Source organism: Otolemur garnettii, unplaced genomic scaffold, assembly GCF_000181295.1.
Source record: "Otolemur garnettii isolate 467f Iridium unplaced genomic scaffold, OtoGar3 scaffold00020, whole genome shotgun sequence".
Taxonomy (NCBI): Eukaryota; Metazoa; Chordata; class Mammalia; order Primates; family Galagidae; genus Otolemur; species Otolemur garnettii.
In genome coordinates this window covers 19,788,926-19,811,337 of record NW_003852415.1, presented here as the reverse complement: position 1 = coordinate 19,811,337, position 22,412 = coordinate 19,788,926, and the positions used below count along the sequence as shown (strand labels likewise).

Sequence of the window (22,412 nt, the reverse complement as noted above, 5' to 3'; positions counted from 1 at the left end):
GGCTGAGCAAGTCCCTTAACCTTTCTGAGCCTTAATTTTTCTCATCTACAAAATGGGAATAATGAGACATGAGACATGCTTTATGGGTTATTGTAAAGATCAAACCAAATCTCGTTCCTAAAGCCTTTCTAAGTGTCCTGGCACACGGTGAGCTCTGGGATATGGCTATTCCTGTCCATACTCCCCAGAGCAGGGCAAGGGATCTGGCTCCAAACTTCGCCATTGGTTCTATTGTCTCCTGCAGGGAGCAGGCCAGGCCGGACATCCACTGGGTCTGGGGGCCTTCCACTCAGTTCCTCCAGACTACTAAGCTAGGGTTCTAGGTTTGCAACCCAGTTCTGTCCTTTACTGGCTTTAGGACTTTGAGAAGGTGGGTGAAACTCTCTGAACCTCAGTTGCCTTACATGTAAAGAGGGGATAGCTGCAGGTCCGCCTTCTCCAGTGCGGTGACGTGTGTGTGCCTCGTCCTCTGCCCCGCAGGATCGTGCAGATGCTACTGCCGGTGACGAGCCGCACGCGCGTGCGCCGTAGTGGCATCAGCCCGCTGCACCTGGCGGCCGAGCGCAACAACGACGAAGTGCTTGAGGCGCTGCTGAGCGCCCGCTTCGACGTGAACGCGCCGCTGGCGCCCGAGCGCGCGCGCCTCTACGAGGACCGTCGAAGCTCCGCGCTCTACTTCGCAGTGGTTAACAACAACGTGTACGCCACGGAGCTGCTGCTGCTCGCCGGCGCCGACCCCAACCGCGATCTCATCAGCCCGTTGCTCGTGGCCATCCGCCACGGCTGCCTGCGAACCATGCAGCTGCTGCTGGACCACGGCGCCAATATCGACGCCTACATCGCCACGCACCCCACCGCCTTTCCCGCCACCATCATGTTTTCCATGAAGTGCTTGTCGCTGCTGAAGTTCCTCATGGACCTCGGCTGCAACGGCGAGCCTTGCTTCTCGTGCCTCTATGGCAACGGCCCGCATCCGCCCGCCCCGCCTCCCTCCAGCAGGTTCAACGACATGCCAGCCAGCTGCAAGGAGCCAAGCGTGGTCCAGGTGGGCGTCAGGGAGCGCTTCTCCGGGCATGGGGGTTCGCACTCCTCGGAAGCAGCGCGGACTACAGGTTAACACACTTTGGGAGGTGTATGGATGGCTTTGGATCCAGCAGAGCACGGTGGCTGACGTGTTTCAGAGGCAGTGTGGGTTAGTGGTTAAGGCGCTTTGGAAGAAGTCTCCCAGTCGCTAGGAGTTAGCACCATGTGGAGGCAGCAGAGCCGGGGGTTAGCACACTTTAGAGGCTGAAGATCCTAATCGTGCATATGAACAATTAAAATATTTAATCATTATTTTGATCCAGCATGTTAAGATGGAGAAGGGGACTGGGGGAAACTGCAAAACTGAGGGGCTCATCACCTCCAGCACACCTACACGTGGAATGTGATAATAAATGAACAGGACCTCAAAGGGGACCGGGGCTGGTGTAGGTTGGGTGAGATGCAGAAAGCCAGTGACTCAGAGACTGTTGCTGCTTTAAAAGTCAAAACTTAAAATGAAGTTAGAAATCCTCATGTCATGGAAATAATCATAATGGCCAGTGGCCATCATATAAGGGCTGCCTACTATGTGCAAAGAAGTTTATGCCCATACTACCTTCATTCCCATTTTTTTTTTTTTTTGAGACAGAGCCTCAAGCTGTCCCCCTGGGTAGAGTGCCATGGCATTACAGCTCACAGCAACCTCCAACTCCTGGGCTCAAGCGAGTCTCCTGCCTCCGCCTCCCAAGTAGCTGGGAGTACAGGCGCCCGCCACAACGCCCGGCTATTTTTTGGTTGCAGCCATCATTGTTGTTTGGCGGGTCCGGGCTGGGGATTCGAACCCGCCACCTTAGGTGTACGTGGCTGGCGCCTTAGCCGGTTGAGCTATAGGCGCCGAGCCTTCATTCCCATTTTTTAAAAATCCCAGTGAAGTTAGTTTTGTATGCCTCTTTTATAGACAAGGAGGAGAGGCTCAACAAGAGTGATGGGATTTGTCCAAGTTGCCCATCTTCCACTTTGGGCAGAGGAGGCATGTTTTGAGAAGAGGCCTGGGTTAAGGAAGATGGATTTGTGGAAGGGGGTCTGAGCTTGGGGGTATGTCCAGTGTCTGTGCTTGGCAACGTCCCCTGCCTTCCCTGGCCTCAGGTTCTCCCTTCAGGATGAGCTCGCTAAGGTGGTGCCCTTGGTTCTGGGCACACCTCCATTCGCATGTGGTCTCTTTCAGTTCTGTGAGATCCTGTCTGCCCCAGAGGTGAGCCGCTGGGCAGGGCCCATCATCGATGTTCTTCTGGACTACGTGGGCAATGTGCAACTCTGCTCGAGGCTAAAGGAACACATTGACAGCTTCGAGGACTGGGCTGTTATAAAGGAGAAGGCAGGTAGGGACAGTTGCTGCTGCTGCTGGAGAGGACCTGACTCATAGGCCCAGGCCTCAGGGAATGCTACCCCAGTGCCTTCTGTGGCTCTGTGGGGCACAGTCCCATCTGACCAAGTGTTTGTCACTTGAGTAGCAAAGAGGCTGGCCTGCAGCAGGTAACTTTTTTTCCACTGCTGCTGAGGTCCCCAGGTAAGACTGCTGCCTCGGTGCCTCCCACTCCCTGTACCCCAACTCTGACTCACCAAGTTCCCCACACTCTTTGAACCCAAACTTTACTATAGAGTTTTTCGTTGGCACAGATGCCTAGAAAACACTTGAACTGAGGCCTTTGGCAAAGTTACTGGGGCAGCGACAGAGGGAGGGAGGCATTGACTTGCCCATTGACCAGGGCTCAGCTCTGGATGTACTCACTGTAAACCTACTGGTTGCTGTCAGCGCCATCCTCAGCCGCTAGAGGGTGGAGCGGTTCACACCTAGATGTCTGTCCCACCCATATGCCCCTTCCTCCTGCCTTCCTTCTGCAGAGACCTTTAGTGTGCCGTAAACATTTGTCAACGGATGGAACAAATCATTGACCAATGCTTATTTTGTCTACTTCAAAGGCTACCTTCCACTTTAGAGCTCTCTCGTTTACTGGTGTGATATTGATGCCGTTATTCTAGGAACAAGGGCAGACAGAGGCTCTGAGAAGTGGCACTCAGAGCCTGTAGACTGGCCAGCCTGCCCTGTGGCTCCATATCCTCTGCCTACCAGGAGCCCTGTGCTAAGCTCCCTAGAGGGGAGATCTGTCCTAAGTGAGCTCTAAGAGCAGAGGAAGGATTAGAAACACAGTGACAGGCACATGGATGCCTTGCTAGGGAGTGCTCTAGTCCCCAACCCTCCCTCCAGACCCCCCACTCTCCTGTTCTCCCCCAGGCTTGCCGTGACGTCCTGGGCTTGGCACTTGCTGTTTTCCCTGCCTGGGATGCCCTTGGTTCCCTTTCTCACCTGGCAAATTCCTGCCAATCCCTTCAGGACCCCACTTAGAGGGCACCATCTGGTGTGTGGCCCTTGCCCAAAGCCCCTCAGTGGGCGCCTCTGTGCTCCAGCCCATACAGGGGAAGGTGCAGCCAAGGGGTTCAGCGTGTGCTTTGTTCAATGAATGAATGAATGAATGAATGGGTGGATGTATGAATGAGTGACATTCTGTGATCCAACAAATACCTTCCCTGTATTTAATCCTGTGTCCAGGGCTGAACTAAATGGCCATATTCCTATAGGCATTAGTCCCTGCTCCTCCCTCTCCCCATCCCCAGCTGAGAAAATTCCACTGAGTGACTGGGATTCTGGACATGCCACCTTACCCTGAGCACTCTGCACAGCTGGGATCTGGGAGCTGAATTTCATGCATGGGGGGCACTAAAGAGGTCAGACCCTCTGACTCATCACTAAGGCTGTGTTTGGGGGCCCAGGTTGTGTGTGGAGAGAAAGGATGATGGGATGCTGAAGACATGACATATGGAGCAGTCTCAGGAGAGGTCCTGGGCAAGGTGGGAAAGGTCACAAATGGGAAGGTGCTTGCCACGTCTCATTAGCTGGCAGGGCCTGGGTTACCAGCTGCAGGTACCCCCCACACCCCTTGTCAGCTGGGCACCTCCTATAGATTGGAAGTCACAGATTTGCACCTTTTGCCAATTGCAAATGACAAATCAGTGTCTCTCTTTCCCTCCCTTTTCCAGAACCTCCAAGACCTCTGGCTCACCTTTGCCGGTTGCGAGTTCGAAAGGCCATTGGGAAATACCGTATAAAACTCCTAGACACATTGCCGCTTCCGGGCAGACTGATTAGATACCTGAAATACGAGAACACCCAGTAACTGGGCCACGAGGAAAGAGGAGTAGCCCCTCAGACTGCTTTGACTAAGTCTCAAGACGGTGGTGGTCCCAAACCCACAGGGACCTGGTAACAGACGAGGCTGCAGGCTGCCTCCTACTCAGCTAGGGCAGCTGCCAGGATCTTGCGGGTCTCAGGGCCAGAGCAGAGAACAGAATGTGTCAATTAGAAGAGTTGTTTGTTTTCAAACTGATGATTAGATCTCAGACCTTCTGCGCCATCAAGAATGGCAGAAGCCTCCATTCCTGAGGCCAGGGGAGGGTCCAGGGCAGAATTCAAGGTGGTCTGGGGAAGGCGGGGGCCGGTGGGAATCGCCGCTTCATCCCTGGCTTCAGAGCATTCCCCATGAACCCCCCTCGCTCTGTGATACTGTCCCCTTGACTTCTGCTCTTTTATCTCCAAAGATGAAGAGGAGGATGTGGCCCAGGGCAAGGGGAGAGAGACCCTGGGGGCTTCATTAAGTACAATAAATGTTACACAGGACAGCTACCCAGCAAAGTCCTTCTCACCAGGCTCCTGAGCCTGAGGTGTTCAGAGCTGTCCCTGGCAGTAGTGGGAGTTGGGTGGGGGCAGAGATAGGCATAGAGAGCCCTGAGTGCGTCACTTTGTAAAGAATTCTGAAAGACCCAAGAAGGCACATCATCATTCCTTCACCAGGAGAGCCCTTCCCAGTGGGCTTTCCTCTCCTGGTTTAACCACCATAGAAACAGGAATGTCATCACAGTCTCCCGACACCTGGGATTGCCTTACACACGTTTCTTGCCACTGTATGTTCACACGCTGCTCTCCTCTGTTTTGCTCTACAAGTTGAGATAGTAGGGGGGATCTAAATATTGCTGTGGGCAGTAGTGCTAGAGTGGTGGCTGTGGTCGGCCCTTGCAAAGCCACCAAACCTGAGTGCGCATGGAGCCCTGGGCCTGCCTTGCCTCTCTTGGTCCTCTGTGGTCCTGTGGGGCAAGCAGAACAGGCGGGGGGAGGGAGGGGGTAGAGCTGAGGCTGGCCACTGTCATGGCGTTTTCTCATGGTGTCTCCAGGTCCTGTGGGCTGAGACCGAGCCTGCTGTGCTTCCATTTCCCTTTGCAAGTATATTGAATCCCTGAAGTTGGGGCCACTCTGCAGCAACACCAGAGCAGGATTCCTGGCTGAGAGCCTGCACCAGGCCCAGCTCCAGGGTTTGGCAGGGTCTTAAGGTCAAAAGTTGTCTCTGGCTTTGGGAAGGTAAGTTGCTGGTAGGTGGGAAGAGCCTGGCTCTGCCACTGATTACTCCTCTGAGGCCTCAGTTTCCTCATCTCTACCATGCGACATTGTAGCCCCCGGTGACCTTGCCAGCTCTGACACACAAGGTGTCTATGGAATCAATAAATCCCAGTGTCTGTGTGAAGATGCAAAGTGTTCCAAGCAGCACTTTCTAGCCATGGGTAGGAAGGGGCTCAGCCATTTCTAGCCCATGACTTCTTGTCCCACCCCCACCAAAACCTCTGTCCATGGAAAAATTGTCTTCCATGAAACTGGTCCCTGGTGCCAAAAAGGTTGGGGGCTGCCAATCTACAACACCCAGTTTCCTGGATTTCTGACAAATCTAAGAAAAACTGGCCATAATAAACCAGCCCAGAGAGGGGAAGGGACCTGCCTGGGCACACACAGCAAGATTCCAAGGTGTCCCTAGGACTCCAACTCAATAGCACTTGGCCAGAGTCCCATGCTGCCTTGCTGTGGATCCCACAGAGCCTGCAGAGATCCTAAAGAAACCCCAAAGGAAACCTGGATCCACCCCCTGTATCTGGGGGTGTTGGTAAACCCCAAGGGCCCTGGGTTCTCATGGGGAGAACTCTGATTGGGGGATGTCTTTGCTGACACGGCAGCTAGAGGAGAGCATTTTAATCTCAGTTAACTGCTGATCAAAAGTGACTAGAAGGGTAGCAGATGAGGATGGGATAAGGCAGACAGGGCCAGTTTGTGAGTTGTTTGTGGCGCTTATGGGCTGAGGACAGATATGAGGCAAACTCTTAAAACTATGGCATTTCATGGGCCACCTTACATTCTACAGAGTTCTAACAGGTAGCAGCTGCAAGCCTCTTGCTGCTATACAGTTCTATAGCTCTGAAGTCGTCTGAGATGGGTGGGAGGTGTCCAGGAGGGAACTCATTCACCACATTCAGCATTGTAGGATGCCAGGACCCTGGCCAGGAATGCACTGAGAATATTTGAGTCCTTAGAATATTGATGTACATACGTCCATACCAGTTGGCTAATTGGTCATAGCACTGGTCAGAGCCCTTCCCCACAAAGTGCTATATGCCCAGCCACGGCTGCCTTAGGTCCTGTCCCCTCCTCCCTACAATCTGGCAGCTAACAGGTTAATGCCTAGCCGGGGGCCTGCTCCAAGAGGTCAGTTCTGACTGGTGAGTGCTCAGGTTGTGCTGTTTGTTAACTGTTTTGATCATCACTCCTGTTGAGAAGACTTAACCATTTCCCTCTGCAGAAGAGTCTGTCCCCTACAGACCCTAGGAGGGCAGCACAGAACACCCACAGCCCTGAGGACTCTGGGCGTCACAGAATACCCACAGCCCTGTGCTCCAGCAGAGGCTTCATCTCATGGGAAGGAGCACACTTGACCCAGGGGTGGGAATGCCTGGCTGCCTCTGAACTTTACTTTGAACCAACACAATTCATCTTTTGGTTAGGAGAGTATTGGCTGCTGTTACCGTGGCTGTGGTTTTGTCTTTTTTTCCCTAAATATCAAAGCTTTCCTAGATATGTATGTTACCCCAGCTCACTTCCACGTGGGGAAATCACGGTGCCATGGGCTTCTCTTGGGTCCTGTCTCAGTAAAGGTTTCTGCCTCCTGACTTTAGAATGAGCAGATCTGCAGGTGCCCCCGGGAAGGTTTAGTGGAGTGGGACAGTGGATGGGGACAGGCCGGTCTCAGCAGGGGACCCATGTGGGACAGCTTAGGCCATACCACAAGAGAATGTTTCTAGAGCTTGGCTTCTTCTCTAGGTAGTGGGGTTGGCTGGATGGTTCAGGTACCCTGTCCCCATGGACTGCATAGCCCATAAATATTAAAATATCAGTGTGGCAGGAGCCATAGTACCATCAGAGGTCACTTGGTTGGCACAGCTTTCGAGCAGCCACATTGTACAGTGTGCCGGGCACTCCCTTTGGCCTCATAACAACCTACACAGCAGGTCTACTTATTACCAAGCACATATTTCAGACGAGGAAAATTTTAGCACAGGGAGGTTAAGTAACTTGCCAAAGACACACAGCTGGTAGGTAGCAGAGTAAGGATGTGAGTTTTGAGCCTCCTGCTATACAGTTCTGTAGCTCTGAGGTCTTTCGAGGCCAATGGTCACAAACTACCAGAAACCTACTGGCTTCCCCATGAGTGGGCTGCCCCTCCATTAGACAGCCTTCTCCAGGCAGATCTGGGAGGAAAATCAGGTGGAATAGGAAGCGCCCTTGGCAACCGTTAATCCTGGATCCTATGTTAGTTAGAAAGGATAAGAGGCCATGTCCAGACCCTGAAGGAGGGAGCCTACAACCAGTGGATGCTTGCTTGGGGTGCAGAAGGAGCAGATGCATCTGTTCGCTGTCCTAATCTAGTCCCCAATTTTACAGATGAGGAGACTGAGGCTCAGAGGAGAGATTAACTTGTCCAACATCACGCTTCTGATTAGAGTGCCATTGTCTCCCAGCCAGTGCTGGCCCCTGCACAGCCTTTAGTTGTGGGAACTGTGTTTTGATAAAATGAGCAGCCTGGCAACTGGCAGGCCACCCTTTGTCAGCCGTGCAGCCACAGCCACAGCTGCAGCGCAAACCCAGTCTGGTGTGCAGATGGAGGCCCTTCGATGGCTTTGCTAGTTGGACACTACCAGGACAAAACTCAGGGCCACTCCCAGAAAGCTGTGCCCACCTCTGCATTGTCATAAGCAGAAGCCTCATCATCCCATTGACAGGCTCCTGGTGTGTGCCAGGCCTGCCCCAGGAGAGTGCCATCCTTGGGTAATCAGGCATCTGAATTAGCTAGAGATTATTGCTTTGTGGTTTTTTAAAACATGTTTTTATTTGTTTATTTAGTTTTGTCTGTGGACATAGAACCGAAGAGTGAAAGAGGAACAATTTGGTCAAACCCTCAGTTTTTGTCCACAGAGACTGAGCTCCAGTTTGGCCTGATTTTTACTTCTGGCCACAGGTGGCATGACCACCTTGATACAGAGTCTGCTCAGAGGCTGAAAGCAGGGCAGAAGGCAGCCCGTTCTCAGCCCACTATCCTGCACGTGGGATGAGGAGACCTGGAGATGAGGGGTCAAGCCCACATCACCCCACAGAGCCCAGAGCCAGACTGCAGCCTGACTGGCTCTAGCTCCTAGTGTCCTGAGAGGTCTGGGTGCCCAGAGTGTCCTTCTCTGGTGGCTTTCCCTCTTCTCTCCCCACCCTGCCGTCCTAGGAACTGAGGCTATGGCCCCAGTGCTCCTTCCCAGACATCTCAGAGGTTTTGGGCCACCCTGGCCTCCCCCAAACCAGCCACCACCATAAGCAGCCCTCAGCCTATGCTACCTTAGGCCTAGGGACCACTCAATTTCATGACACTCAAGATGTGGAAACTGCAAAAGAAATGTCTTTATTCATTTAACCTTCTTAATATTTACAAAGAACAAAAAGAACAACTGAGATTGGCTCACACGGTGGGTGGCAGATAAACAGATGTGTAACTGGCTTTCTGGGGGTGGCTGGCGGGCAAGGGCCCCATCCCACTGCTCATGGTCTGTGCAGGGATAGCAGGAGAGCTGTTGGGCTCTGGCCTGGCTGGAGGGGGCCAGCCGAGCCCCACAGCTCCCTAGGCTGCACGGGTGAGAAGCCTCAGCCCCAATCCTGCCCTCCTCCCCCCACAAGAAGGGAAGGGGCATTAGGAATGCCAGGACACACCACTGCCCAGCCCCTCCTCAGAGGAGAGCACCTGGAGCCCCGAACACTCCTGTGAGCTGGAGGTGGGGCCGAGGCCCTGCCGGCCCTGCTAGAGGTAGCCAAAGACATTGAAGATGGGTGGGGCCATGGCCGGCTTGGTGGGGATGGGCTTCAGCACCACTGGCCGGTACACCTGCCCCAGGCCATCCACTTCCTTGCAGAAGTGCGCCAGCTCCCCAGGGAAGGCTGGGCTTTTCCTCCATAGGCCCAGGCTGGGGATGGGGCTTTGAGGCAGGGTCCCCGACAGGCCTGGGTAGATGGGCTGTCCATGGTACTGCAAGGGGCAGCAGCTCCAGGCACTGCTGCGGCCCACCAGGGAAACCCCAGGCATCTTGAGTGGCTCCTTTTCAGCTAGTGCCCTTGGGGACATGGGCACTGGGGCAGCCTCAGGCCCCAAGGACTCCAAACCCTTACAATTTTTCTTACCCTCATAGGGAGGTCCCTCCCTGGGGCCCAGTCCCCCCTCCAGCCCCATGGAATAGCTGTGGGTGGGCCTTGGCTCTTCCCAGAAGGAAGCGGGCAGCTGTCTTTTCCTCATGGGCACCTGACCAGGCCTGGCAGCTTCTGGACTCTGCCCCTGTAGGACCTGCTCCTTAGAAAGACATTCCTCGCTGTAGGGATTCCCCAAGGCCTTCTCCTTGTAGCCCCCACCCCCACCGGGGCTGGACTCAGGGCCTGGATCGAGGAGCAGCCTCCCGGGCCGGTCCTCAGGCCCTCGCTTCAGGTGGGGCTCGGCCGCTCTGCCAGGAAGGCCCCTCGGGAGCCGGGAATACTTCTGGGAGAAGCGCTTGAGCTGCTTCTGCAGGTACTTGCGGTGGTCCACGGAGCGGCGGCAGGGTGCAGACTTGTCTAGGGCTGCCTTGATGTCACTGGATGCCAGGTTCACAAAGTTCAGCAGCATCTTCACATCACTGTCGGATGCCATCACCAGGGGGCCACTGCACGGGGCTTTCCATGAAGAGGGTGGGTTCTGCTGGTGGTCGGCAACTCCACGGAAGGGCACTGAGCTGACCTGGGAGATGCAACAAGCCATTGGAATTTCTCCAGGAAAGCATACCCAGCCCTCCCCAAAGGCCACACCACCTGGCTGCAAACTGTCCCCAACACCAGCACCACCCCTCAACCCTAGACAGAACCCTAGGTAGTGGGACACTTGTCCAAGTTGCTAAGCATTTCCTAAGTATCTGTGATGGGACAGGTGCTAATAGAGCCTCATCCAGCTTCCTTGGGTCTGGTGCCCTCTTCTTGCAGCTGAGATGCAGAGAGGTCATGCAACTTGCACAAGGCGACCTGGCTACAAGTGGCATTGCTGGGGCTGAAGCACAAGCCCCTGCGCTCCCAGCCTGCCATGTGTCCTACACACCACACTGCCAATGTGCACGACTTGCCATCGAGGTTTTTATTTTCTGAACGGAGGCAACTGCTCCACTTTACAGCAAGGCCAAGCCCCCTTCCTCCCTGGTGGTGGCCTCCCCCTCCCACCACCCCCGCCCCCAGCCTCAGGAGCCTCAGCCCCCCTCCTCAGTCCCCACGCTCCACCCCCAGCTCTCACGCAGGACCAGGCAGGACCCCTGTCTGGCACTTAATCGAGACCTGCCTCGCGGGCTGGTCTCAGGCTGCGGGCAGCAGGGATTCCCCTGAAGAAGCATCTGCAGCAATTTCATGCCTCCTCAGCCACCACCCACAGCACCTCGCCCCTCCCCCAGACCCCTGCCCGCCCTACACCCCCGACCCAGTCGGGCCAGAGCCGCTGGGCCTCGGCACTGACCGAAGGTGCAGGCCCCAGGCCCTGCCAACGTGGCCCGGCAGGTTCCCCACTGCAGACCTGGGACAGGCCCGGCGCGGCGGGCCGCGCTCCGTCCGGCTGGAAGCAGTTGTGCAGCCCTTGAGTGGGCTGAATGGAGGACAACTCCCCGGAGCTGGGGGGCCCCTCAGGCCAATCAGGAGCGCCTCTCCAGATACAAAGCATCCCAATCAGGCGGCGGCGCCCCGTTCCCACATTCTTTGCCGTCACAAATTGTCACCATGGGGACCATCACAAAAAAGACAGCTCCCAAATGCAATCATTTCCCGGTAAATTTCTACCCTTCAGTCCCACTCCCCTCAGCCTCCACGCCCCTCCTCCCCTTGACCTCGGTTCCCTGGTTTCTCAAGGGGGTGGGGAGTGGTGTGCCTACGTGTGCATGTGTGTGTGTGTGTGTTTAAAACATCCCTGGTTGAGGAGGGGCTGGGCCCGGCAGAGACGGGCTCCCAAACCTCCCCAAAGACTCCAGGCCTACAGCTGCCATGCTCCAGTGCAGACAGACAATCGGACGGGGTAAGCTGGGGCGGGCTGCTTTTCCCGCTGTCCTTGAGTGTTGAGTGGCTCTCTCTCTTTCTGTCTCTCTCCTTCTCTTTCTCTCTCCTCACCACCCTCCCAGCCACCCCAGCATCCCCCAGGGATTGGGCACAGAGGGCCTGCCAGGTCGGGAGGTCCACTGATGTCTGTCGGGAAAGGTAGCCGAGCAGGGACTCTAACGAGGTGCTGGGATATCCATGGGAAGGGAGCCGGAGCCCTCAGGAATCTTGTCTTTATGTTTGCTTCCTCAATTGAGCTGCACAAAGCCTGAATTGCCCATTCAGCGCGGCCGGACAAAAGGTTGGCGTTGCACGGTCCCCTTGCATTTGTAGTCAAACAGTTAGGGACTTAAATCGAGTCGTCATGATGGAGAAAGAGGTGGACAAAGCCCATAGAATTGCCATCAGCAAACATTTTCCTGTGTCATATTAGCCAGTCTCCATGGCTCCCCCTGGCCTGGGGACAATGGCACAAGTTTGCACACTTGGCTACTGTCACCGTGCCAACGCCGGCAGGGCTGCAAGCAGGGCGGCTCTGAGTGAGCAAGGAGCCGGGAGCCGGTGGGTAGCCCTGCCCACCACTGGCCAGAGGGAAGGTGAGGCTGAAGGCAAGGGAGGCTGCCTGGGAAATGCTAATGGCTGTGTCTCCTTGCCAGCCAGTTTGTGGCCCATTCACGCCTCCTTGATTTTCTGCCCAGACCTGGCCTCCTCTTCTGCCCTCCTCTCCCTCCCCTTCCTTTCCTGTTCCCCTTTCTTCTGCTGCCTTTTCCTCTGTCCCTCATCAGCCAAATGGTTGGTGGTCTGTGCACCAGCCCACACCTCTGTACCACCTCCTGAAATGCCAAGGGCTCCCTTCCCAAGTCTGCCCACCCAGGATGGGAGCACAGGCAGGGCCAGGGCCCTCACAGGAGTAATGATCTCACTCATCCTACTGGCCAGCAGGTAGCTGCTATCAGGACAAGGCACCTTCCCACAGTGGCCTGAGGGTTCCTACAGGCACAATGAAGAGTTTGGAGGAGGTGGCCCTGTGCTGACAAGCTGTGATTCCGTTTAGGCCTTGAAGAGCCCATACTCTTTTCCCTGATGCAGGGGTAAGGGAAGCATAGAGTCAGATGGTTGTACCATTGCCCTGGAGCACCTGGGTTTTTGAGTACCAGTGCTCTGGAGCGTTGCCCCTGTCTACAGCAGCCTTTATAAGGGTCAGAGTAAAACTATCATTGTTTTAAATGCTGGAGATTGGAGGGTTCTGTGTTTCTGTAGCACATCCCAACACACCCAGAGTGGCACAGGCAGGAAGCATCCTTTTTGTTCTAAACCACTCAGTGCACACTGCTGGAGCGATGGCCTAGTGGCTCACAGTCACCAGGGTAGGCTCCTGTCCATCTCCCCACATGGCTCCCTGCTGCCTACTGTGTGGCCCTGGGGGGCACAGCCTGGTGTTCAAATCCCTCCAGCACCCAGCACCTGCTCTCTTAACTGCCTGCTCACTCCCTCCTTAGCCTTCCATCTGCATCTGTGGCATCTGTACTGCCTGTGGCATGCTGGTCCCTCTCTCTGCAACATCTCTCTTCTAAGGGCATTGAGCCACTCAGCACACATCTCAGCTTTCCCAAGATTCCATGGCGCCTGCAGTTGTGTCAGCACACTCTGGGACTGCTGCTCAGAGTGGCCCCTCGTTTCTTAGCTACTAATGTAAGGTGACCAGACGTCCCGCTTTTGGGACAGTCCTGATTTTTAACAATTTGTCCCATGTCCCATGGCGTTTTAAAAAAGTCCCGATTTTTGGAAAGAATGCATGACAAGCTAGGGAACAGAGGGACAACGGGAAGGGAATATATGGTTTTCGGCTGCTGAAAAGGTTAATGTAACTCCATTTGGGAATGAAGAGGTTAATGTAACTTCATTTGGAAATGAAAAAGCTAATGTAAACTCCCTACTCCCCTCCTTGGCAAGGTTGCCCAGGTGGACCAGTGCCCTACTCCTTTGAGCCACAGGCTCTGCCCTATACATAATTTTTTTTAATGTATTATATTTGTAAATTGTACTTATGTTGAAATTAAAAATATATATATTACAATACTATTTTTGTTTTTGTTGCTCCACGTAGACCAAATTTTTAATTAAGAATCCCCCCCACCCCACCACCCCCGTCAATGGTGTCCCGCTTTACCAATGTTAAAATCTGGTCACCTCATACTAATGTGCCTCCCCGACAGGTCAGTCGGCTACATGGGGGTCGAGTTTATGGCTTAAAAATGTCTTGCCATAGCTCTTAACATGGGCTGTTCTTTTGCCAAACACTTTTTGAGGAAAGAAGGGAAGAAAATAGTGAAGAGAAGAAGAAAGGGGAGAGAAAAATAGAATGGAGAAAGCTGATACTTGTTAGGCACCTTCTATGTGCCGAGAGCCATGTGATCTCACTCAGAAGACCTGACCTTACCCTCAGGTGGTGAGGGTGGTGTTATTGTTGCCATTTGTAAATGAGAAAAAGTGAGGTGACTTTCTCAAGGCCACATAGCCAATAACTAGCAGGACTTGAACTTGAACCCAGACCTACCAGTATAGGAAGACTTGAACTCCCACTGAGTGCCAGATGCTGCTCTGTGTCTTCAGCTTTGAAGGCCTCAAAGACTAGATTCTCTACACAAGTCCTGGGTTCTGCTTTTCTCTCACAAGGTCAGAGCGTGACTGTCAACTTCTGACTTAAGAATGTGGGAGCTACAGCTTTGAACACTCAGGAGAGAGGATCCTACTGGCCTGAGGCACAGTGGTCTGAGAACCTGATCAAGCCTCACTGATGGGCCACATTCCAGGTGTCAGGTCAAGTGTCTGGGACTGCCCCTGACCCATGGGGGAGTGTAAAGACAGCAGTAACAGTGATTTAGCCTCTCTAGAGAACGCTTTCCCAGTGGTTTTCTCAGTGTGGTCCTATGTCTGAGTGAGGAAGGAATGATTTTCTCTATTTACAGTTGGCGACACACACTTAGACACCTCAAGCCTCGGATTCCTGGGCCTGACTCAGCCATCCTGTCCTCTTGGCATTCTCCAAGACCCAGCTCAAACATCCCCTCCTCCAAGAAGCCTTCCACCAGCTCCCAGCATTATTAATGATACCCTCTCCCATCCCTGTGTTTGTAGAGTCAAAGATGAAGTCTAACCTCCCTAGCTAAACAAAGAAGGCCCTTTACACTCTGACCCACTACCAGAGTAGCTTCTGACCAAATGTTCTATGTATTAAATACTGTGCCCATTCCACTGAACTGTGGACTAGAAACAGCTGCTTCCTGGCTTGGGCTTTTTGTCTGCTGTTTACCCCCAAACCCCAGGCAGGTGAGCTCCAGGAGAGAAGGGGGCTTGTCTACAGGTTCCTCTCTGTATCTCCAGTGACCAGAGTAGGCCCAGCCAGAGCAGGCCTCAGCAAAGGACCCTGTGGTGCTATGGTTGTACTTGATGACAAATTGCCTGTGACCTTACAGGACTATAGCACTTGAAAGCCAGATGTGCTTTTACACAAGTGAATTGCCCTGCACCGGAGCAGAGGTTCCATAAAGCTGTATGAGAGGCAGGTGAGCTGTGCTGACTCCAACTGAGCAGAATTCAGACAGGCTGAGGTGGCCCACCGCTCCTTCCCTCTGGCTATTGCTACCACAGATCTCCACGAGTCCAGCTGTGCTAACCCTGCCTCAAGTTCATTCACCATCCAGCCTCAGGGTCTCACTGCTTCACACCAACACCATCTAACACCTATGTGCCAGGGATCAGAGGATGTGGAGGTGGCGTCCCCTGCTTTGTCTTGACGACTGAACAACCATCTTGTACCCTGGTATCAGTGAAGCTGAACGACATCCTAAAAAACTCCCATCCAAAACTTCTGGGTGCCAACAGACAAGATCCACTTGCAGGACTTCGCTACACAGGTGTGGATTGGGAACCGCAAGCGAGCAGAGGCTGTTGGCAGAGGCACTCACACGCCAAGCCCAAGGGGACCCGAGGTGACAATGGGCTCTCAAATTGCTTTTAAGCCAAGAAGCCCGGGTAAAAATATGTGGAGATCCAACATGGAAAACTGTGACAATATAGTGTCCCTGAGTACAAATTTATTTTACACACGCAAAGGCAAGCTTTCTACTTATTTTGCAAACAATAGATTAAGACAAGGACTCAGTTTTGATGACATAAAATGTGGAAATCAGAAAGTAATGGATCACAGTTTCCCATCAGCCATATTTGTTCTGGTTTTAGAACTTTTAAAAAAAGAATCTTGTCTTCTAGACATAAGTAGCTGAAATGGTAATTTTTATAAAAGCTTATCTTAGGACCGTTCTTAGGAATTTTTATAAAAGCTTATCTTAAGACCGTATCTTAGGAACGATCTTAGGACCGTTATCAATGAAAGGGCGTCTCTGAGGAAGCTTTATTATCTGGTCTTCTGAGAGGAGTTTGTCTGACTACCCGAGGTAACCAACTGGCAGCCTAGTGTATCAGCTTGTGAGTTAAAATGCATTTGAATGTGCGTTTGTTTGTTGATGTGGTTTTTACAACTGTGTCAGAAATAAATTTTAAAGGAAATTTAACTTGCTCTCGCCTCTACAGAAATTTCAGTTCCAAAAGATGGGCTAACTTCTCATTTTAGAGATAAAGAGAGGCCCACAGAGGGGCAGTGATCACCCAAGGTGGCAGAGCCTGGCAGGAGGATGACCTAGGTGGCAGCTCTGTTCTGCCGGCCACCCTGTGCTCACGCTGGCGCTTGATCATAATAATGTCAAATTCTATTTGATCAAAGTACATGGCATGTAGTGTCATCTGTTCTGTCCCAGGTACCATGGTTACTCTCTTTAACTGATAAGGAAACTGAGGCATAAATGGGCTAGGAAACTTGCCCAAGGCCCCATGGTCGGTACATGAGAAAGCTGGGCTTGGGATGATCCTAAAATTTTCCTTCTCACAACTACGAACTAAGCCAGCTAAGCATAACCCACAGGGGCTTTGCTGGCCCAGGTCCACAGGCTCATCCCAGCCATCCCAGCCCTGGACAGTCAGTCCCAACCAGCCCGACTCAGGGAACATACAAAGGCTATGTGGGGGATGCAGTGCTCCAGCCAGTGCCTCTGTGGATGTGGGATGCAGACATCACAACAGGATTTATGTAACCCCCTTACATAATGGTAGTATTTCTATCAAAGACCAGCCTGAGGCCTGCTGTCAGCTGTAATCACAGCAGGCAAGCTTCCTGCCCTGACAACCTCATCTCACTGCCAGGGCTGAGCACCATCGGAATGGCCATGCCCTCAGAGAAGGTGGAGACCTCCTGATGCCCTGGGTGCAGCCCGACCACAGTGACAGAGATGACTGTCAGTATGATCAAGTCCCACGTTGAAAGTGGTTTCAGCCACATTGTTGTACCACAAAAGGGAGACTGGCTCTGAAGATGAGATCTTTGCACTCTGCCCCCACCTGGCTGTGTGATGCTGGGCCAGTCACTCACCCTCTCTCTGGGCCTCTGAGTCCTGCTTAGATTACATAGCAATTCTTGGCCTCCATGCTGCACATGTGGATATTTCTGTGATACTAGTGTGTTGCTTACAAGTGTCCCAAACTTGGCAAATGATTTTCTTTTTCCCAATACGTGGCATAAATTAGAGCAGATTAGACATTTTATAATCAGGTAAAGCACTTGTACTCTGCTGTGCTTTCTTGAAAGGGGTATGAGTGAATGGGGTTAGAACTCCAGCTGCAGGAAGAGAGGCTAGCTCAGCGCATCCTCACTTTGCAGGTTCTCAGGAATGTTAGTGTCCAGGCAAAGAATTTTATGTTGGGTTGGGCGCAGTGGCTCACACCTCTAATCCTAGCACTCTGGGAGGCCGAGGTGGGCGGATCACCTGAGCTCACAGGTTCGAGATCATTCTGAGCCAGAGTGCGACCCATCTATAAAAATAGCAGGACATTGTGTGGGCACCTGTAGTCCCAGCTACTTGGGAGGCTGAGGCAAGAGAATCACTTGAGCCCAAGACTTTGAGGTTGCTGTGAGCTATGACGTCATAGAACTCTACCCAAGTGAGACTCTGTCTCCAAAAAAAAAAAAAAAGAATTTCATGTTGCATAAGAGCAGTGAGAGGGGACCTCCAGCAAGTCTTGTTCCTGATCCTAGGGGGAAAGTGTTTAGTCTTTCATCATGGGGTATGTATGATGCTAGCTGTGGGATCTGTGTAGATGCTCTTTTCGAGTTGAGGATATTTTCATCTATTCCTAATTTTCTGGGAGTTCTTGTCATGAATGGGTATTGAATTTTGTCAAGTGATTTTTCTGTACCAAATGATAGGATTGTGTGATTTTTCTTATTTAGCCTATTAAAAAATTTTTATTGTGCTAAGATATAATATTTTAAACTTACTATTTGAGGCATTTTAAGTGGATGGATGAATGGGATTAAGTGCAGTTACATTGTCGTACAGCCCTTGCTGACATCTATCTCCAGGACACTTTTATCATCGCACAGAGAAGCTCTGTACCTGTTAAGCAATGATTCCCCCTCGTCTCTTCTCCCAAGCCCTCGGTGAGGCTGTTCTACTTTCTGGCTGTACCTGGCTACTCTAGGCACCTCATAGAAATGGAATCATACAACATTTTGTCCTTTTGTGTCTGGCTTCTTCCACTTGGCATAGTGTAGTCAAGGTTCATCCATGCTGTAGCATCTGTCGGAATTTCCTGCCATTTTAAGGCTAAATAATACTCGATTATATGTATGTACTGCATTTTGCTTATCCATTTATCTGCTGATGAACATTGGGCTGTTTCCTTTGTTTATCTGATTAGTATCCTACATTATTTTGATTCTCAAATAGCAGACCAGCTTTGCATTCTTGGAATAAAACCCCCCTTGGTGTGGTGTATAATTCTTTTGTATATTGCTTAATTCAATGTGCTAATATTTTATTGACGATTTTTGCAATGTTTTCTTATATTCATTAGAGGTATTGGTCTATAGCTTTCTTTCTTTCTTTCTTTCTTTTTTTGGATTGTTTTTGTCTACTTTTGCTATCAAGGTAATGCTAATGTCACAAAATGTTATCAGGAAGTGTTCCCTCTTCTTTTCCAAAAGAGACTGTGTCAAATTGGTGCTGATTCTTCTTTAAATGTTTAATAGCATTCTCTCAGGAAACCACCAGAGCCTGGAGTTTTAAACTACTAATTCAATTTTTAAAAATTGTTTGGGATTCATTGAGGGTACAAAGAATTAGGTTACACTGATTGCATTTGTTAGACAAAGTCCCTCTTATAATTGTGCACCACGACTAAGAGGTGTGCCATACACTGTGACCCCCATCCCTTTCCCCTTCTCCCCTCTCCCCACTTGCTCCTTCCTCTACCTACCCCCACTCCTTGTATTAGCTCATCTACTGCCTTCATATTAGAGTACATTAGATTCTTGCTTCTCCATTCTTGTGATGCTTTGCCAAGAAAAATGGGTTCCACCTCCATACAGGTTAATACAAAATATGTAAAGTCTCTATCTTTTTAGTGGCTGAATACTTCCATGGTATACATATACCATGGCTTGTTAATCCATTCCTAGGTTGGCGGGCATTTAGGCTGTTTTCACATTTTGGGGATTGTAAATTAGCTGCGATAAACAGTCTAGTGCAAATGTCCTTATGATAAAAGTTAGGGTATAAATTCAATTTTTACAAAATAGTTACAAGACTACTGAAAGTATCTGTTTTATATTTAAAGAGTTTTGATAGTTTTTGGTCTTTGAAGAGTTGATCCATTTCACCTACATTGTCAAATTTATGTACATAGAGTTGTTCATGGTATTTCCTTGTTATCTTTCAAATGCCTGCCAGATCTATAGTGATATTCCTTCCTTCCTTCCTTCCTTCCTTCCTAGTGTCACTTTGCCACCCCCAGTAAAGCACCAGGGCATGATAGCTCACAACAACCTCAAATTCTTGGGCCCATGAGATCCTCTTGCTTCAGCCTCCCAAGTAGCTGGGACTATCGGTGCCAGCCAAAATTCCCCACTATTTTTTTAGAGACAGAGTCTTGATTTTGTTCACCCTGGTCTAGAACTCCTGAGCTTAAGCAATCCACCCACCTCAGTCTCTCAGAGTTCTAGAATTATAGGCATGAGCCATCACACTCAGCTCAATATCTCATTTTCATTTACGATTTTTTATTGTGTCTTGTTTCTTTTTCGTCAAACTTGCAAGAAGTTTGCTAATTTCATTGATCTTTCAAAGAACCTGCTTTTTTTTACATTGATTTTTCTATTGTTTTTCTGTTTTCAGTTTCATTGACTTCCACTTTTATCTTTACTATTTCCTTTCTTCCTTTCGCTTTGGCTTTTGTATTTTTCCGGTTTTCATTGAGACCCTTCTTGTATTTTAATGTACGCTTCTTAGGGCTGTAAGAGTTTCCATTAGCATTTGCTTTATAACCTGCATCTCACTGTGGTTATGTTGTGCTTGTGTTTTCATCTGGCTCAGTATATTTTTGTTATTCCTCTTGAGACATCCTTTTTGAGATATGGATTAATTAAAAACATGTTGTTTTAATTTCAACTGTTCTGAGATTGGGGGGGGCTACCATTCTCTTAGTGATTTCTAGTTTGATTGCCTTATGGGTAGAGAACTTGAATTCTTTAAAATTAGTTGAGGTTTGTCTTATCACCCAGAATACGGTTTATTTTGGCAAATGTGCCATGTGCCAGTAAAGAATGTCTATTCTGCTGTTGTTGGCTTGAGCATCCTATAAATGTCTTAGATCTTGTGGGTCCAGAAGGTGTTACGCACTTCTATATTCTGATGTTCTACCTTGTAGCTCTGTCAATTGCTGAGGGATGTTGATGTCTTCAGCTAAAACTGTGGATTTGTCTATTTCTTCCTTCAGTTCCCTCCATTTTTGCTTATGCCCTGTGTCCTCTATTTAGGGACTGCACTGCAGGTAAGCTTGGAGCATTTTAAGGAAGATGTGGAGAGCAAAGCCTCCCAGGGAAGGAGGAGAATAGGAAGAACTCTGGGCTCAAGCAGAGCTGGGATTGGAAACTGGCCATCACTCCCTAGCTTTGGGACTGTACACATCACTAATCTCACCAAACTTCAGTTTCTCCCTCTATGAAATGGCAACAAGAAGAGCAGGCCTCTTCTGAGGAGTAGCTAATGCTCGCCAGTTCAGGTGTGAAGTATTTAGTAAGCGTCTACTATGTGCGGGACATTCTCTCAGGTACTGGGGATATTGAAGTGACTAAGACATGTGTGCTGTCTGCCTCGTAATGTGTTTATCAACATTAGTTGTTAGTATGCTAAAAACTTCATCTGCATTAACCTTCCTAATGAGGTGAGTATTGCTATCATCCCCACTCTACAGATGTGGGCACTGAGGCACAGGTTGACCAAGTGACTTGCCGAGACCCCACAGCCAGGAGGGCAAAGCAGGAGCCCACCCCAGCTGGTTATTGCAGTTTTATGACTAATCATCATAAGCGCCAAGCCTCAGATTCCTCACTTTACATGGATGGTCTTTCACAGGACTAAGAGACCATCCATGAAAAGGAAAGGAACACGTCACCTGGTTCATGGTCTATGCCCTTCCTTCACTTCTGCTCTGGGATGGATCCAAAGCCTGCCCAAGTGAAGCAATCCTGGGCACATGTTCCCTCAAAGAGGGGCCAGTGGGACAAAAATGACATGACAGCAGGGTCTTTATGCCCCTGTGAAGCAGCCCAAAGAGGCCACTGCCCTATGTTTGCTCCAGTGCTCTGTACCGCCCCTGCCCCATCTTACGGCCATCACTCACCTTGACTGTGTCCTCCAGCACCTTCCTGATGCACCTCTTCACCCCACCCAGGCACTGGCCAGGAATGAAAAGTCCGTTTAATCTCAACTGCCACCTCTGATTTGATTGGTGATGGCTGGCAGGTGCCCTGTGGAAAGATTCTAAGGCCCTGCAGGGCTCAGCAGTTGGAATCCTCTGATCAACTAGTGATGTCTTCTCTGGGGGAAAATGGACATGCAGCCAACTGTGTGCCAGATATCACTGCACCCAGTTCAAATTCACAGGAGCAAAGCCAGGGCTATGGCTAGTGGCTAGGTATGGTGGCTCATGCCTGTAATCCTAAGACTATGGGAGGCCAAGGTGAGTGGATTATTTGCACACATGAGTTTAAGAGCAGCCTGATCAAGAGGGAGACCTCATCTCTACTAAAAATAGAAATACTAGCCAGCCATAGTGGTGCACACCTGTAGTCCCAGCTACGTCGGAGACTGAGGCAAGAGGATTGCCTAAGCCTAAGTGCTTGAGGTTGCTGTGAGCTATGATGCTGACACTTTATCAAGGGTGACAGAGTGATACTCTGTCTCAAAAAATAAAAAAAGCCAGGGCTGCAAAAGCTTGGTGTTTGTGTAACACAACCCCTACAATTTTAATCAAAGGATCTGAGCCCCAGGGAAGGGCAGTGATGTAACCATGCACATATACCTGCAACCAGGACTCCAGTTTCCCACCTCCAAGGCCAGAGTTCTTTAGGTCAATTCAACAGACATTTAGGCAAAGTTTCAACTAACCACAGTAGCTACCTTACACATCTGGTCTCATTTCATTCTCACAACCATCTTCTCTGGTAGATCCAAATATTATTCCCATGTGGCAGATGAGGAAACTTAGGCTCAGGGAGGCTAAATAACCTTGAAGCTAGTGAGAGGCGGAGCCAGGGTTCAAATCCACACCTCCTGACTCTAGAACCTGGGCTATTTCTGACATGCTGCTTTGTCACAGGGCGTGAGGTGGCAGTGAAGGCAGCAACCATGGCCTGAGTAAAGGCACTGAGATGGAGGGC

The 22,412-nt window shown here is 50.8% G+C and overlaps 2 protein-coding genes across 6 annotated transcripts in view; one reads left to right on the top strand and one right to left on the bottom strand.

Moving 5' to 3' along the window:
* Positions 1-4,722, top strand: part of ASB2 (ankyrin repeat and SOCS box containing 2) — a 39,466-nt gene extending 34,744 nt beyond the window's left edge. For both annotated transcript variants that reach the window (XM_003787007.3, XM_023511579.1), the window contains 3 exons: positions 481-1,045; positions 2,249-2,402; positions 4,120-4,722. In XM_003787007.3, coding sequence (XP_003787055.1) covers positions 481-1,045; positions 2,249-2,402; positions 4,120-4,256 — 856 coding nt within the window. In that variant the 3' untranslated portion in view covers positions 4,257-4,722. The remainder of the gene's footprint in view (positions 1-480; positions 1,046-2,248; positions 2,403-4,119) is intronic.
* Positions 4,723-9,197: 4,475 nt separating this feature from the next.
* FAM181A (family with sequence similarity 181 member A) lies at positions 9,198-21,474 on the bottom strand. Of its 4 annotated transcripts, none has more exons than XM_003787006.2 (2): positions 10,839-10,916; positions 9,198-10,253 (listed from the first exon to the last, which is right to left on the bottom strand). In XM_003787006.2, exon 2 carries the CDS (start codon positions 10,164-10,166, stop codon positions 9,291-9,293), a length of 876 nt encoding a protein of 291 aa, XP_003787054.1. In that variant the 5' UTR covers positions 10,167-10,253; positions 10,839-10,916; the 3' UTR covers positions 9,198-9,290. The 4 variants fall into 4 exon arrangements, with proteins under 4 accessions (XP_003787054.1, XP_012658910.1, XP_012658909.1 ...); XM_012803456.1 differs by lacking the exon at positions 10,839-10,916 and adding an exon at positions 21,374-21,474 and having other exon boundaries at positions 9,291-10,253; XM_012803455.1 differs by lacking the exon at positions 10,839-10,916 and adding an exon at positions 11,010-11,206 and having other exon boundaries at positions 9,291-10,253.
* Between the last annotated feature and the right edge of the window lie 938 nt (positions 21,475-22,412).